Source organism: Staurois parvus, unplaced genomic scaffold (genome assembly GCF_062004578.1).
Source record: "Staurois parvus isolate SC_StPar_1 unplaced genomic scaffold, SC_StPar_1.0 ptg000025l, whole genome shotgun sequence".
Taxonomy (NCBI): Eukaryota; Metazoa; Chordata; class Amphibia; order Anura; family Ranidae; genus Staurois; species Staurois parvus.
Genome location: NW_028317821.1, coordinates 29729517 through 29745928, shown reverse-complemented (window position 1 = coordinate 29745928; position 16412 = coordinate 29729517). Strand labels below are relative to the sequence as shown.

Below are 16412 nucleotides of genomic sequence, written 5' to 3'. Positions count from 1 at the left end.
CAAAGGTAAGTGAATTGAGACAATATGGGGAATGAATTACTATGTGGGGGATGAATTACTATATGGGGGATGAATTACTATATGGGGGATGAATTACTATGTGGGATGAATTACGATGTGGGGGATGAATTACTATGTGGGGGATGAATTACTATGGGGGATGAATTACTACGTGGGGGATGAATTACTACGTGGGGGATGAATTACTATACGGCGTAGCTACTCAACGTGGTTCAGCTCCGCCTCGCCATGAGTACAGTGCCTGGAGACGTCAGGCCTCCTGTGTGCGAGGGGGAGGAGTGACAGAGCCGAAACCAGCGTGAGCTAGCGTTGCATGAGCGTGAAGAAGAACACAGCACTGCGCGGGAGTGAAGAACAAAAAAAGGTAAGTTAATTTAACGTTTTCTATGAAAAGTAGTTCTGAGGGGGGGTTAAAAAAATATTAATAGAAAAGTGACAATAATATAATAATGTATTTATAATTTGGATTACATTGGGCCCTCATATTTACCGAAGGCTATGATTGTGATTATGACGATACACTGTGGCCCTGATTAACCCTTTGCTTACTGGGCCCTTAAACCCCCTTCATGACCAGAGCGCTTTTTGCGATTTGTCGCTGCGTCACTTTAACTAACAATTGCGTGATCGTGCGACGTTGTACCCAAACAAAATTGGCGTCCTTTTTTTCAAACAAATAGACTTTTTTTTGGTGGTATTTGATCACCTCTGCGGTTTTTATTTTTTACGCTATAAACCAAAAAAGAGCGACAATTTGTTTTAAATGTTGCAATGGTTTTGCGGCTCCCAGTCTTTTTTTTCCCTTTGGAAACGGGTCCAAGTGGCTCTTTATGTCTTAAAAGTTGCAGACCCCTGCCCTAGGGAATACATTTCTGGGTTTTGCATTTTTATGTCACACGGTATTCGCACAGCAGTTTTTCTAATGCAATTTTTGGGAATAAATACACTTTTTTTAAATTTTATTGCAAAGGAACACAATACATAACCTAATTTTTTGTAAAATATAAAAAGATGAGGTAAAACATGTCACGCTTTAAAATTGCGCACACATTTGCAACGGCGACAAACGTAAATTTTAGTATTCATAGCCTTTACAGGTTACAACTTTACACTTACAGAGGAGGTCTAGTGCTAGAATTACTGCCTCTGATCTGATGGTCGCAGCAATACCTGGGAAAATTGCTGTTTGTGTGCGTGCCGGACCGCCGTGTGCGTTCGCCTTTGCACTCGAGTACGGACCTCACTTTTACACTGTAACTTTAAAAAAAAATGTTATCACCTTTATTGCTGTTACAAGTAAAGTAAACATCCCCTGTGACAGCAATGGACACGTGACAGGTATTTTTATGGAGGAATTTGGGGTCTATGAGACCCCTAAATGCCTCCTCTGCACTTTTAAAACACCAAGATCAGTGTTTCAGATCTTTACAAATGGCGCAGAAAGTTTCCAAGTAAACCAGAAGTGATGTCAGGTCATTGGTTCCGGTTTACAATACCGGAGAGCTGTTTCTGGCTTTGTTCAGCTGTCCGATGGAATGAGATTTCCCAAAAGAGCAGTGGGAGGGAGACGACGTCCCCTCCTGCTGCTTGTACAACAGAGCCAACTGCCAGCTCTAAAAAAAAAAAAAAAAACAGTACAGTTGTTTCATCACTGCAAGAGTAGACATGATTGCTGCACACTACAGACAGTATTTCAAAAGAAGAACCTCAAAACTGTGAAGCATGATGGTGGAAATGCTATGACTTGTTTTGCTGCTTCAAGGTCTGAGCAGCTTGCAGTCAACAAGTGAAGTCTGCGTCATATCAAAGTTTTGCGTGAAGAGAATGTAATGCCGTTTTCCCAAAGTTGAACAAGAAATGGAACATTCAGTCTCAAGCACACTCAAATCCACTAAGGATAAATACAACTGAAATGTTTAACATGCAAGGAAATCCAGAAAACCTTGCAATTGAAAGAATTTTGCTTGGAGAAGTGATCACAGTCAATGTCAGATGTCAATGCCAGAGAATGATGGGCACTTACATACAATGACAAGAATTAATTTCTGCTACAGGGGGCAATGTCAGCTTCTGAGGCCGAGAGTGTACTTAAATTTTTCACAGTACATCATTACATCTATTGATACTTTTGTCACATAAATAACTGCAAAGCCTATTTTTCTTTGTTTATTCCAAGTATATCATTTTCTGTAGGCACTGTTTAAAATGAAGATCTAATGTTTGTTCAAATATTTTAACGTCAACAATTTCCAGGGGGTGTACTTACTTTTTCAAGTTACATACATACATTGTGAAAAGGTATGTAAACAGCATAGATTTTAGAAAACTGAATTAAGGATTTATACAAAAGAAATGCATTTACCCTTTTGTTGCGTTTCATTTTTGTTATCAGCAGCAAGTCATCAAAGAGGAACAGGTATACATCGAGAACACGTGTGCTTTCTAAAAGAGAATAGAATCACATGCAATGAGATATATATTTTAATACTGAATCAGTTATGGAAAAGGCGCTCCAACTGGTCATCATGATTCCCAAGTGCCAAATTCACATTGGCCTCCTGCATTTGGTGTATATAAACACAGGAGAAATGATCTGGGAAGTATAAATAGACTTTGTACTTCCCAGATCAAAATCTCCCATATTTAATCTTAGTTTGGCTTACATACATTTAGACATGTTCAGAGTATCTAATCTTCCCTTGGATGCACAGAATTCTATTTTCTCTAAACACAGCTAATCTGAATGCACCTAGTGCAAGTAAACACACAGTGTGATTTTTATCAATTTACAAGTTTAACTTCAATGTAATTATAAGTGTTGTTATGAGCATGCTTAGCATATGTTCGCTAATGTTGATCATGAGATGATATTAAAGATCCACTTCCTACAAATCTAAAGGAGCATTAGTAGGGAAACAAACATTAAGAATTACCTTCATCCTCCTGCAGGATTTGGCTCCAAAAATGGGAAAGTAAATATTTCCATAAATAGATAGTCCTATTAGCCCAGCAGTAGAAAAAAAGCAGCTGGAGTGTGTGTAAAACCCCCACTGCTGGGGATGTAGAATGTACGTCGAGCGCAGCAAAAGTGTTAAATGCAGATAACCACTTGCCGACCGTACACTGCAGCTTTACTGGGCTGGCTTTGCAAAATTATATATATATATATATATATATATATATATATACACATACACACACACACATATATATATATATATACACATACACACACACACACACACACACACTTGATTTTGCTATTCCAGGTAGGGGCACATGCACCATCCTACCCTTGCTGTCATTTGCTCCCTAACATGCAGGTCCCGGACAATGATTTATGGCCAGGACCCTCCAATCGTTTATCACCAACATTACTAATATAAAAAAAAATCCAGTATATGTACAATCATTTGTCGATGCTATAATTTTCACGCAAACCAATTAATATACACTTAATGGTATTTTTTTTAAATTTCAGCCTAAATTTATGAAGAAATTTTGTTTTATAGGATATGTATTATAGCAAAAAGTAAAAAATGTTTTGTTTTTTTTTATTTGGTCTTTTTTTTTCATAGCGCAAATAAAAATCCCAGTGGTGATCAAATACCACCAAAGGAAAGCTCTATTTGTGTGAAAAAAATGATATAATTTTTTGTGTACAGTATTGCATGACTGCGCAGTTGGCAGTTAAAGTAGCGCAGTGCAGTATAGCAAAAAATGGCCTGGCTGCTAAGGGGTGTAAATCTTCCAGAGGGCAAGTAATAACGAATTCTTCCTGAGGTACTGAGACTGCACTAGAAGTCCAGCATGGCACAAAGGCAGCTGAAGGCCTCCAGTGTGTCTCAGTAATCAATAACTAGCTGTTTAAGGAAAGGTGCACACTTATAAACCAGACACGGGGGGGGGGTATTATTTACTAAGGTTGGTTCACTCAGAATCCTGTGCACTTCTGCATCAATACCAATCAGCTTTCAGGTTTTATTGTTAGAGCTAAATTGAACAAGCTGAAGTTAGAAGCTGACTGGCTACCATGCACAGCTGCAGGGGATTCTGAGTGATCCAGCTTTAGCATATAAATTCCAGTATGAATGTCCCAAAAGTGGGTAGCATTAATATTTTGGGGATGCTGGTGACAATCATAGCCAAAGTAAAAATGAACATCTCGTTCCGCACTGATGCCTAAAGTCAATAGAGTAGATATGTGGCCAACAGTGGCAGCATATAAATCCAATTTAAGGAAATAGCCAGCACCCCACTATGTAGTCTGTGAATAAAAAAAGTTTGCTGAATTAATGTGATAACATCCACAGAGTTGCAACAAAACTTGCTATATTCAGTGTAATCTCCTATGACTGTAAGCACCTTCTAGCAGCCACAATGCCATCAATTTTAATAAAAAAATAATAGGGAAAAAAAACACATTATGACGAATAGATAATGCTTGTATAGGAGATGCTATACAGAATACAGCAAGTTTCAGCAGAGTTTTGACACATTCAGTCAGTGAACTTTTATACATAAATCCCTATGTACTAAACAGCAGTGTTATTTGCAAAACATAATGTTACACTGACAGAACACGGAGTGAAGCGAAATTATCTAATGAAACACAGATAGCAAAAAAAAAAAAAAAAAATTAAAAAGAAATGTTATATATATATATATATATATATATATATATATATATATATATATATATATATATATATATAAATAAATAAATGCTCTTAACCCTTCCCTACTCTATCCAAAATGAAAAATAAAGTTTTGGCTTTACAGGTGAAACTTGAAAAATTAGAATATTGTGCAAAAGTTCATTTATTTCAGTAATGCAACTTAAAAGGTGAAACTAATATATGAGATAGACTCATTACATGTAAAGCAAGATAGTTCAAGCCGTGATTTGTCATAATTGTGATGATTATGGGTTACAGCTCATGAAAACCCCAAATCCACAATCTCTGAAAATTAGAATATTACATGCAATCAATAAAACAAGGATTGTACATAGAACAATATCGGACCTCTGAAAAGTATAGGCATGCATATGTACTCAGTACTTGGTTTGGACCCCTTTTGCAGCAATTACTGTCCCAATGCGGCGTGGCATGGAAGCTATCAGCTTGTGGCACTACTGAGGTATTATGGAAGACCAGGATGCTTCAATAGTGGCCTTCAGCTCTTCTGCATTGTTCAGTCTCATGTCTCTCATCTTTCTCTTGGCAATGCCCCATAGATTCTCTATGGGGTTCAGGTCAGGCGAGTTTGCTGGCCAATCAAGCACAGTAATCCCACTGTCATTGAACCAGGTTTTGGTGCTTTTGGGCAGTGTGGGCAGGTGCCAGGTCCTGCTGGAAAATGAAGTCAGCATCCCCATAAAGCTGGTCTGCGGAAGGAAGCATGAAGTGTTCCAAAATCTCCTGGTAGACAGCTGCGTTGATCCTGGACTTAATGAAGCACAGTGGACCAACACCAGCAGATGACATGGCTCCCCAAATCAACACAGACTGTGGAAACCTCACACTGGACTTCAAGCATCTTGCAGTGTGTGCCTCTCCATTCTTCCTCCATACTCTGGGTCCTTGGTTTCCAAATGAGATGCAAAAGTTGCTCTCATCAGAAAAGAGGACTTTGGACCTCTGAGCAACAGACCAGGTCTGTTTTTCTTTAGCCCAGGTAAGGCGCTTCTGGCATTGTTTGTTGTTCAGGAGCGGCTTGACAAGAGGAATACGACATTTGAAGCTCATGTCCAGGATCCGTCTGTGTGTGGTGGCTCTTGATGCACTGACTCCAGCCTCAGTCCACTCCTTGTGAAAGTCCCCAACACTTTTGACTGGCCTTTTCCTGACAATCCTCTCCAGGCTGCGGTCATCCCTGCTGCTCGTGCACCTTTTTCTTCCACACTTTTCCCTTCCACATAACTTTCTATTAATGTGCTTTGATACAGCACTTTGGGAACATCCAACTTCTTTTGCAATTACCTTTTGAGGCTTTCCCTCCTTATGGAGGGTGTCAATGATGGTTTTCTGCACAACTTTCAGGTCAGCAGTCTTTCCCATGATTGTGATTCCTACTGAACCAGACTGAGAGACCATTTAAAGGCTCAGGAAATCTTTGCAGGTGTTATGGCCTAATTAGCTGATTAGAGTGGGACACTTTGAGCCGAGAATATTGCACCTTTTCACAATATTCTCATTTTCTGAGATTGTGGATTTGGGGTTTTCATGAGCTGTAAGCCATAATCATCACAATTATGACAAATCACGGCTTGAACTATCTTGCTTTGCATGTAATGAGTCTATCTCATATATTAGTTTCACCTTTCAAGTTGCATTACTGAAATAAACGAACTTTTGCACGTTATTCTAATTTTTCGAGTTTCACCTGTAGATTTACTTACAGTACATTTTTGCACAGTTAAAAACAACTGTTTGATGGCTCCTTTAGGCTGGCTATACATTATACAGTTTTCTTGAGAATTTTGCTTTAGATTTGCCAGAAACCATATAATATGAGGTCAAACCTAAACACTTTAATTCTTTCCAATTAGGAAGACCTTTGCACTACATAGTGGAAGGTAAATCCAAAGGAAATTGGACAGAAAATTGTATAGTGTATGGCCAGCCTTACTCAAGCCTGAGGACAGGTTTTAAAATCATGTTCATTTACACACCTGTAAGGGTAAGTCTTCCTTCATGAAGAAGCTGTCTGTTCGGTGAAGATAACAGCGTCTCCACATTTGAATCTTTGAAATAGTGTTTAAGACCCTAAAAAAGAAAAGAAACCCAAAAAGCAAAGAACCCAGTTTAACAAGTTTAAGATGAACTGAAATGTTAACAGTTAAAGGAGACGGAGTTCTCTATTTTATAATAATAATAATAATATTAAAGCTTATTTTCCTGACCAATGCCAGGCCTACCTGGGGACCTCAAGGGGGATAATAATTTACTAAAACTGGTGCAAAATCTGGTACACTCTGCATAGAAACCAATCAACTTCCAGATTTTATTGCCAAAGCTTAACTGAACAAGCTGAAGTTAGAAGATGATTGGCTACCATGCACAGCTGTATAAGATGCTGTGTGCACCAATTTTAGTAAGTCTGCCCCAAGAGTCTACACAAGCATACAAGAATACAGATCATGAACACAATTTTCAAAATGAATTATTCTACTGTTCTACCTTAACCACTTGCCGTCCGGCCCATGTACATAAACGGGTGGCCGTTTATAAACGGCTCCTGCATTCACTGCCTGTGCGCGCTCCGTGGGTGCCTGCTGTGTCCTCCGAACACTGATCGCTGTATGGGACCTCTGTGTGGGGTCCTGATTTATGTGATCCCTGATTTTTTTTTAGCAAAGACAAGTAGCAAAATACATTGTGTCCTAAATTTATGACGAAATTTGATTTTTTAAATTATTTTACTGGACATGTTTAATAGCAAAAAGTCAAAAATATTGTTTTTTTTTCTCAAAATTGTCGGTCTTTTTTTTTATAGTGCAAAAAATTTAAAATGCACGGGCAATCAAATAACACCGAAAGAAAGCTCAATTCATGGGATAAACAAGATGTAAATTTCATTTGGGTGCAGCATTGCATGACTGCGTAATTGTCAGTTAAAGTAACGCAGAGTCGCAATGCAAAAATGGCCTGGTCGGGAAGGGGGGTAAATCCTCTGGAGGGCAAGTGGTTAAACTTGTTGCCCATGGGAATATATTTTGCAGTGTGTTGCCATGCAGTCTTTTTGAAGAACTCCCATTTCTGTATTGTGTTGTGATGCTAATATTCCCTCCCAGTCTAAGTCTTGGAGAGCAGCTCTCAGCCATGGAAAATTAGCTCTCTTAAAAGTTGAGCGTTTTTATGTTTCCCGTGTGTGCTTGCTGTTTACAGCTAATAACAAATGAAATCATGTTATGGTCACTGCTACCCAGATGTTCTTTTATATGGACATTCGTAATAAGCTCCGCATGGTTTGAGATTACCAGGTCCAGCAAAGCATCATTCCTAGTAGGGGCCTCTATGAACTGTACCATAAAATTGTCCTGTAGTAGGTTTATACAATTTTGCCCTTTAACTGTACCTGCAGTACCAATACTCCAGTCCATTTCTGGGTAGTTAAAATCCCACAATATTATCACTGTCCCAGTCCTTGCAGTCCCTTCGATCTGTGCAAGGAGCCGAGTCTCCACCTCTTCATTAACACCGGGAGGCCTATATCAAACTCTAATGATTACCTTTGCAGTAAGCACCCCCATGTGCAGTTCCACCCATTCTCACAGAGAGACACCACCACCTTTCCTTTCTACCCTGTCTCTCTCCGAAAGAGAATGTAGCCAGGAATATTAATGGCCCAGTCATGTAAAGAATGAAGCCAAGATTCAGCAATACCAATTAAATCATAGTTCTCTTCATGCACCAAAGCTTCCAACTCACCTATTTTGCTTGGCAGACTTCTGGCATTGGTGAGCAAACACTTTAATTCATTGACACCTTGTTCACACGTATTTTGCATATTTTTTATTTTTGTACAAATGGTACCAATTTCAATTGTTGTTTGTAACATGGGAACCTTATCACCTGCCATAGCCCTCCCCCCATCTTTCTTCATTCCACCCACCAATAAGGACTGACCCCTGTCTAATCTGTTTGCCCCAATATAATCTAATTCTCCCTCCCCCCTCAGTCCTAGTTTAAACACTCCTCCAGCCGTCTCAAACTTCTCCCCCAGCACAGCAGACCCTCTTCCATTTAGGTGAAAATCATCTCTAGCATATAGGTTGCATCCCAATGAAAAGTCAGCCCAGTGCTCTAGAAACCCAAATCCTTCCCTCTTACACCAGGTCTTTAGCTATGCATTTAGTTCTTTAATCTTCCCCTGTCTTTCCTGAGTTTCGCATGGCACAGGTAATATTTCAGATAATATCACCATGGAGGTCCTTCCCTTCAACTTGCAGCCTAGTTCTTTAAAGCGGAGTTCCACTCAAAAGGGGAAGTTCAGCTTTAATGCTTTGTCCCCCACTCCCCATTAAGGATTGCCACCTTTAGGGAGCGGGGGGGGGGGTACCCGCACCCACTTCCGCTGCGATCGCCTAGGCGATCAGAATCGGAAGTGGTCTTCCCTCCCTCCCTGTAGTCTTCTGGGATACGTGACAGGTACCAGAAGACTGCAAGGCCATTCACAAAGCGCAGCACTTCTCGCTCATGCGCAGTTGGCACCTGGCTGTAAAGCCTCACACTGTCACAGCCTGGTGCTTCACACTGAAGATGCTGGCACCAGGGAGAGAAGACGGCCAGTGAAACCAGCGGTGGTGAGGACACCACTGGACCAAGGGGCAGGTAAGTGGCTGTATTTTAAAAGTCAGCAGCTACAGTTTTTGTATCAGTCCTTCTGATCATGGAATCCTCTACTACCACCAGCTGTCTAGGCCTTCCTGCATTACCCTCACCACCCCTCCCAGATGGTCTGCCCTCCCAGCTGTTAAGGACAGCAGTGACATCCAGGGCTGCCACCCCTGAGCTTGCCACCTCCATATCTTCACCCAACTTGGCACATCTGTTTGGTGCTCAAACCCAGGGCCAGCTTTCCTTTTCTGTGAGCCCTTACCACTCCCTCTCTCTACAGTAACCCATCTTCGTGATAATCTTGATTAGCCCCTCCGCCCTCCACATCAATCCCATTAGCTACCTGCTCAGAGAGCAGAAGACCCCTTCAAGGTTGTGTAGTTCTGCCCAGTGTTGCAACTTGCTCCTCCAGATCTCTAATGTGAGCTTCCAGAAGGGCAAGCCGCTCACATCTGTCACAGCGGTATCCATCCTGGAGCTGTTGCTCCATTGTTGCATACATGCTGTACACTGCACAAAACCTTCAACTCTGCTAGCACACACTATCCCAGTTACAATATTAACAGGAAAGATCAGTTGTCACTTACACTCTTGTTTTCAACTCCGGTATTTTTAACTCTGCTTAATAAAATGTAAACTTTGTCAAAGGTCCAGCAAGCAAAATACAGGCAAGCTCAGAGTGAGCTCTACAGAAAATTATATAGTACCTGCAGCACCTGTGACCAATTAACCCCTCCCCTTAATCAGTAGACTGAAGGAAGGAAAGGGGAAAAAATGTTATTTAAAAAGTGACAGAAAAAGTGTTTTAAAAAGCAAAAGCTGCTAGCAAGACCCACTACAAGCACCAGCAATCACTGCTAAATACCTTTTCTCTCATAATCCGTATATAGCAGTCTTGTGACATCTATCAGTGTCCAGCTGAGCACTGATTAAAGCTTGTAGGAGGAGGGGTTTTCATTCTGCTCTGACTGTCCTATAATGCTGCATAACCCCTGACCCTCTGTCTTTACAGCGCTGCTTGGCCCTGTGCTGATCACATGCACCCTACCAAGAATACAAAAAAACCTCTCTAGCCATACACACTAAACTGAGCATAAGCTAGAGCTCTGTACTATCAGCCGATGGACTGGGGACAGTAGAAGAAGGGGAGGATCAGAGAAGACAGCATCAAACAGCCTTTTTACACAATATGGAGGATTTACCCCTTAGGTTTCACAGTGAGTATAACAAGCATGCTTATCTACATATACAGACTGATTTTACTGTTGTGGGTTTAGTAACACTTTAAGGCTGAACTCCAAGCAAATATAAAAGGCACCAATTAAAGCAATATTAAACCCAAAACAATTATGTATTATATTGCAGATTACCATTAACATTAGATGTGGTGGATGCATACATTTTTTTTTCTTTGGCTTTTTCCCCTCTGTTTTCACCTTGTGATCTGGCTAGTTACACACCTATTAGTGAGACACCACTTAGGAGGAATGAGTACAGGAGGCACAGCAGACAGCAGCATTGCCCATCTGGAGGGATGGGAGTGTTAAATATATTAGCAGATTTGAATACAATAACAAATTGAAGCCAAACTCTAGCTAACCCTTTAGGATCAGTTACAGCAAACAGTTCCCTTTGGGATAAAGGTTTTACATGAATAAATAATAGCTGGTAAATTAATGGTCTCATCCGTGAAAACTGAAATATACTGGAGAGCTTGCACTTCTGAAAACAGCAGACTTGCTGGCTGAATCAACAGATACAAATATAAGAAAGAAAGCCTAAAAAAGGAAACTAATACAGCCTTCACATCTAAGAATTATAAGCTGCAATACAATACATTTTGCTTTGGGGTTAAATACTGCTTTGAAGCAGCTCTGTATTCCTTAATACATTTAATGTATTTAGCAAACATTATAATAAGTACCTGTATTTGACCTGGAATCAGCATCTTGCAGTCCCTGTACAGCACATCTCAGAGTGGAAAAAAGAAGCAAATCAATTGTGCTTTAGTGTAAGGAACAAGCTGCTTGGAGGATAGAGCAGAGTGACAGAGACGTCATCAGTCTGCTTCTTCTCCATTCACCATACAGTAATAGACTCGGGAGGTTATGAGACCTGTAAGTGTCCTGAACAGCAAAGCAAAGGAAAATAAGGTTGTCTCCCCTGCCTGGCAGTGCACAGTCAGTGGCAGAGCTGTGTGAATCCCAGGAGTGGATGAAATACAAATAAATACTTAGGCAGATAAAACAGTTCCCAAATCTGTATTTCATCTATGCATTTGGCCATTTGCCTGGAGTTCAGCTTTAACCTCACAATTTAGTGTTCAACACACATGAAAATGTATGGAATACCTCTGGCATAAAAAATCTTTTATCTCTCTCCCACAAGCAGGGCCACACAATCACTTCCTGGAGTTGCTTGAATTTCTGTGACTTGTCCAGCAATTTCACTTTTCCTTCAAGGTCTCCTAAAAATACAGGAACAGGTACAAGGTAAATCATTGTGTTACCTTACATCAGGGGTGCTCAACCATTTAAAGAGTGAAGGTCACTTAAGTGATCTTGTAACCGGTCACAGGCCACAATGAAATGAAATGGTTCAGAATTTCAAATTTTTTATTTTGAATAGCATAATGACCATTTTCCTCCTGCATTTGCTGAATGCCAGGGTGAGGAGGAGAAGCCGGCGTTCAGCAGTTGCAGGAAGAAAATGGAGAGCATCGGTTCCTGTATATGCTGCCCTTGTCCACCCCTCCTGTCCAAGTGTAAAATAGAATGTGAAAGGGAGGCCGCATGGGCCCCCTGGAGCATGGGATGGGGTCAGCATTGCGACGACTGACGCTACACCAGTGGTTAGTGGTTGGTGATAAAGAAAAAAGTCTCAACTATGTGGTTTTATGCCCTACTGATGTGGAGGGGAGACTGCTGTGTGAATAGGAGACTTCTCCTGTGAGGGGGGCTATTGATCTGGAGGGTGGGGGGCTGTGATGTGAAGGGGGAGGCTGCTGTGTGAATAGGGGACTTCTGTAAGGGGGACTATTCATGTGAAGGAGGGCTCTGATGTGAAGGGAGGAGGCTGTTGTGTGACCAGGGGACCTCTGATGTGAGGGGGGTATAGATGTGAAGGAGGGACTTCTTATGTAAGGAAGGGGGGTGGGGGCCTCTGATGTTAAGGTTACTAAGCATTCACTGATTATTTTATGAAGTTCCTCTGTAGGTAGACTGAAAAGCACATGTAACAGGAAAGGTTTACTTTGTTTTAATGATTGTGCTGAGTTTTATGCATGGCTGTTACATTTTATTTAAATATGTCCCCCAAGACCCTCCCGCTGTTTGCACAATCTGGCCACACCCACCACTTGGCACAGCACTCCACTTTACCGCTACAAAGTGTATGTTGTGTGGGGGGGTGTCTGGAGTGTGGCATGGCTCTCCCTTGTTTAGGGCACAACTTATAATTTCTCACACAGTCCCACTGCATTCAGAAAACACCCCTTCTCATATAGGATAGTTTTAGGCTCACTACACACCTTACAATCTGCCGGTACAATCTCCTTTAGATCTACTAATAACTGTAGCTGAAGGGCCTGTCTGATTGGATACAGATTTAAGGGCTAGTATAAGTGGGTTAATGGGTTGAGGTACAAAATTAATTAGCACAACATGTCACGATCGCGGCGTTAGACCCCAGACCTTCTCACCCAAACTCGTGACCGAACCGCGATACACCACAATGTAAACAATGCAAAAAAAATGGATTATTCATTCATTTTTCCACTTCCTGAGCTGTCCAGCAAAAAGAGCATTTACATTTGGAAAAAGCCATAAAATCTGGAGATAGACAACATCACTGCCCCCACCCCACTTGTCACCCCCATCATATCCCCCCACTTATCTCCCTCATCACTCCTTACCTTTTAATCAGAGTTCTCGTGAAAAAACATCCTCACCTGCCCAGAGGCTCCAGCAGTGTCCTGCAGAGATCTGTTGCTCAGGTGTGACCGTTTTTGGTCTTCCTCAGCTGCCTGCTCTTCCTGGGCACTAACACCTCCCCCTCCCCCAGACGATCTGTGAATGGGCTCCTGTGGCCTCCTGGGATATGTGGCAGGGTTACCAGTTCATAAACAGCATTATGGGACTTTTTTGTTGATGAATTTTTGCAGTTTTCGATTTATTCACATATCTTGATTTGTTCCATGAATTTTCACTTTTTTATTTTTATATATGGATGTCTTAATGAATTGATCCCCTTTTCCTGCACTATTGACAGCTTTATATGGATGAATTATTGGCTATCACATGAAACTAGCATTCTGAGACGGCCAGGATTGTTTATTATTTTTACATGTTTTTATTATTGCACAAAAGGAGTGTAGGTACTGTACTTAATTATGAATTAGATAGGAATCATTGGGTCTTTTATGAGAGATCGCTGCAGATATTTACGTATTAATTCTATGAATGGAGTTGTGGTGTTGTTACACATTTTGGTGCTGGCGATCAGTCAGGTAGTTTTTTTTTAATGTTTATTTTAGTAATATCAGTTTTCTGTGGGGTGAAATCGATAAAGATATCTTACAGGGGGCTCACAAAAACTGCTGTGTTCATATTATTGACAGACACCATCATATATGTTAGTTGGACATTCCATGCTGAGAACTACATGCCAAGTTACCACCATAATTTACTACTCATGAGAAAACCTGTATTTAAAGCTGAATTCCAGGGATGTTTTTCTTGCATTGCTTTAGTGGTCACGAATGGACTAATTTAAGTATGAATATTTCTTGCCTGGTCAATCCCCGTGCAAGTGGAGAATCACTGTAATAGCTGCCACTACTACAGTGACCCTTGCTGTCTTCCGGGTCCCTCACTTGCTCGGCACAGGGGCCATTCAGAAAACGCTTTGCATATTCTCAGTTTGTTCAAAATGTCTCTGACTGGATGAGGTGAAAAGGCAGTTATGTCACAATCTCTATCTCCATGTAAAAGTAGTGTAGTGTAGACTAGTGTACTGTAGAGCGGGATTACTTTGACGCAGTTGGCCAGCTTAAGCATGCATTGCAATGCATGTGAACTAAAAATCCCTATTTTTTTATGCAACGTTCTCTAGAAATGTGTGAAGGTGCATAGCATTGTGCAGAGTGTTGATTCAGATTTTTTGGCACTCATGCGGTCACGGTAACAGCCAGAGAATGACAGCTCTGAAACTAGCAGTGACTAGATAATGGTCACCACCAGCTCCATTTGTGACAGAGGAGATCTGGGAATGGATGTTCCTTCATCTCCTCTGTGGGAAGCTGTCCTAACCACTTACCACAGTCCAGGGCCCCTAAGGGGAACAGGTGAGCCCGGAACCCACCAAGGGTGGTGGCAAGAGGGGGAGGAGCTGGGGTGGAAAGCTGCCTGAATCACTTTTACAAAACAGTTGATCACCAGCTTAATGAAATGGTGCCAAGATCTGGGCTGCAGCTGCAACTTCAAATGCTTTTTTACTTTGTAAATGTCAGTGCTGTTGCTGTATATCAAAGAGGTGTGCCCCTTCACATGCACGATTACGGCACTCGCACGCATGTTCTGTAAAGGAATTTGGTGTTAGAGATCCTGTACATAACCCTACAGAACAGACAGTGCACAGTCCACATGTGTTTATCTGCTTCTTCTCTGCTAACAGAAAACAGGAACTTTATTACACAGAAGAGACCCAGAGTTCTATCATAGATGCAGCTACAAATTTATAGACACTGCCATCTACTGGCTGAACATATCGGTAGTCTGTAATCTGCAGTTCCATAAACTACAGGAACACTGTATTCCAACATTTGGAATTTTTAATGTTTCACTTTAAGTATTGTTCCCCAGGGCAGTACCCCCTATCCTAATGCTATTTTTTGACATCCCCTTACCTCATAACCCAGAAAGCAGGAATTTTTAATTTGACAGATTCGGCTCCCATTGATTACAAAGGGGTTCGGGTTCAGCATCCGAACTTCATGGAAGTTGAATACCCAATGTCTTCGGGAGATATGGGCATTGCATTTTCTATTGAAGTGCATAGGGGAGAATAAAAAGACTGATCAATTCAGAGTCTCCTTTATGACTTGGAACAACAGGAGAGAACTGTAAGGTGAGTATTATTTGGTCAGGGAGCGCCTTTGCACAGACACTGTCACTTTGTCCTGAATGGGCAAGGTGACAGTGTCTCTTTAAAACAGTCATTCTCAACCAGTGTTCCGTGCCTTAGGCATTAGGTGCTGCAGGACACAAATTATCCTTTTAGCTGTGTTTGTACCATAAAATTAAAAATCTACATGTATTTTTCTTTATGGATATATATTTTTTATTAATAGTTTGTGGTTGTAGTTCTTCAGTATTATCTGGTTAATCTTGCCAGTTCTCCACTTCATGGTAGTAAGCTGATCATGCTAAGCAAGGAAGGCAATCCATGCTAGAGTGATCAGGTTGCGTCCCCTGTCATTCTGTTCTTAGATACAGGTAGTAAAAGACCGGGGAAACCTTTGGGTGCCCCAAGAAAAGCAGTAATGTGTTGCACGTGTGCTGTGGTGAACAGTGGGTGTGGTCAAATTGTGTGGGAGAGGCTTAAAAGGGCATGGTTAAAAAAAACAAACAAAAGCATTCTTGTACCCATAAAATAAGCTTAGATTAATAAAACAAATGTCACTGTAAAAATAGGAACTTAGCCTACCTTAAAAGTGGACAGCATCAGTCAGTAGAGCAGTGCACAGTGTCAGTAGGGCAGTGGATGGTGTGTGGACAGTGTCAGTAGGGCAGTGGATGGTGTGTGGACAGTGTCAGTAGGGCAATGGATGGTGTGTGGACAGTGTCAGTAGGGCAGTGGATGGTGTGTGGACAGTGTCAGTAGGGCAGTGGATGGTGTGTGGACAGTGTCAGTAGGGCAGTGGATGGTGTGTGGACAGTGTCAGTAGGGCAGTGGATGGTGTGTGGACAGTGTCAGTAGGGCAGTGGATGGTGTGTGGACAGTGTCAGTAGGGCAGTGGATGGTGTGTGAACAGTGTCAGTAGGGCAG

The 16412-nt window shown here is 41.4% G+C and overlaps 1 protein-coding gene across 5 annotated transcripts in view; it reads right to left on the bottom strand.

The window, feature by feature from the left end:
• PLEKHG7 (pleckstrin homology and RhoGEF domain containing G7) overlaps positions 1-16412 on the bottom strand; it is a 138771-nt gene that overhangs the window by 7195 nt on the left and 115164 nt on the right. For 4 of the 5 annotated variants that reach the window (XM_089652640.1, XM_089652631.1, XM_089652663.1 and 1 more), the window contains 3 exons: positions 11717-11832; positions 6698-6791; positions 2384-2463 (listed from right to left, as the gene is read on the bottom strand). In XM_089652640.1, the coding sequence (XP_089508766.1) occupies positions 2384-2463; positions 6698-6791; positions 11717-11832 (290 nt within the window). Of the gene's footprint in view, positions 1-1143; positions 1279-2383; positions 2464-6697; positions 6792-11716; positions 11833-16412 lie in introns of those variants that run through there. The other variant, XM_089652657.1, reaches the window with a different exon arrangement.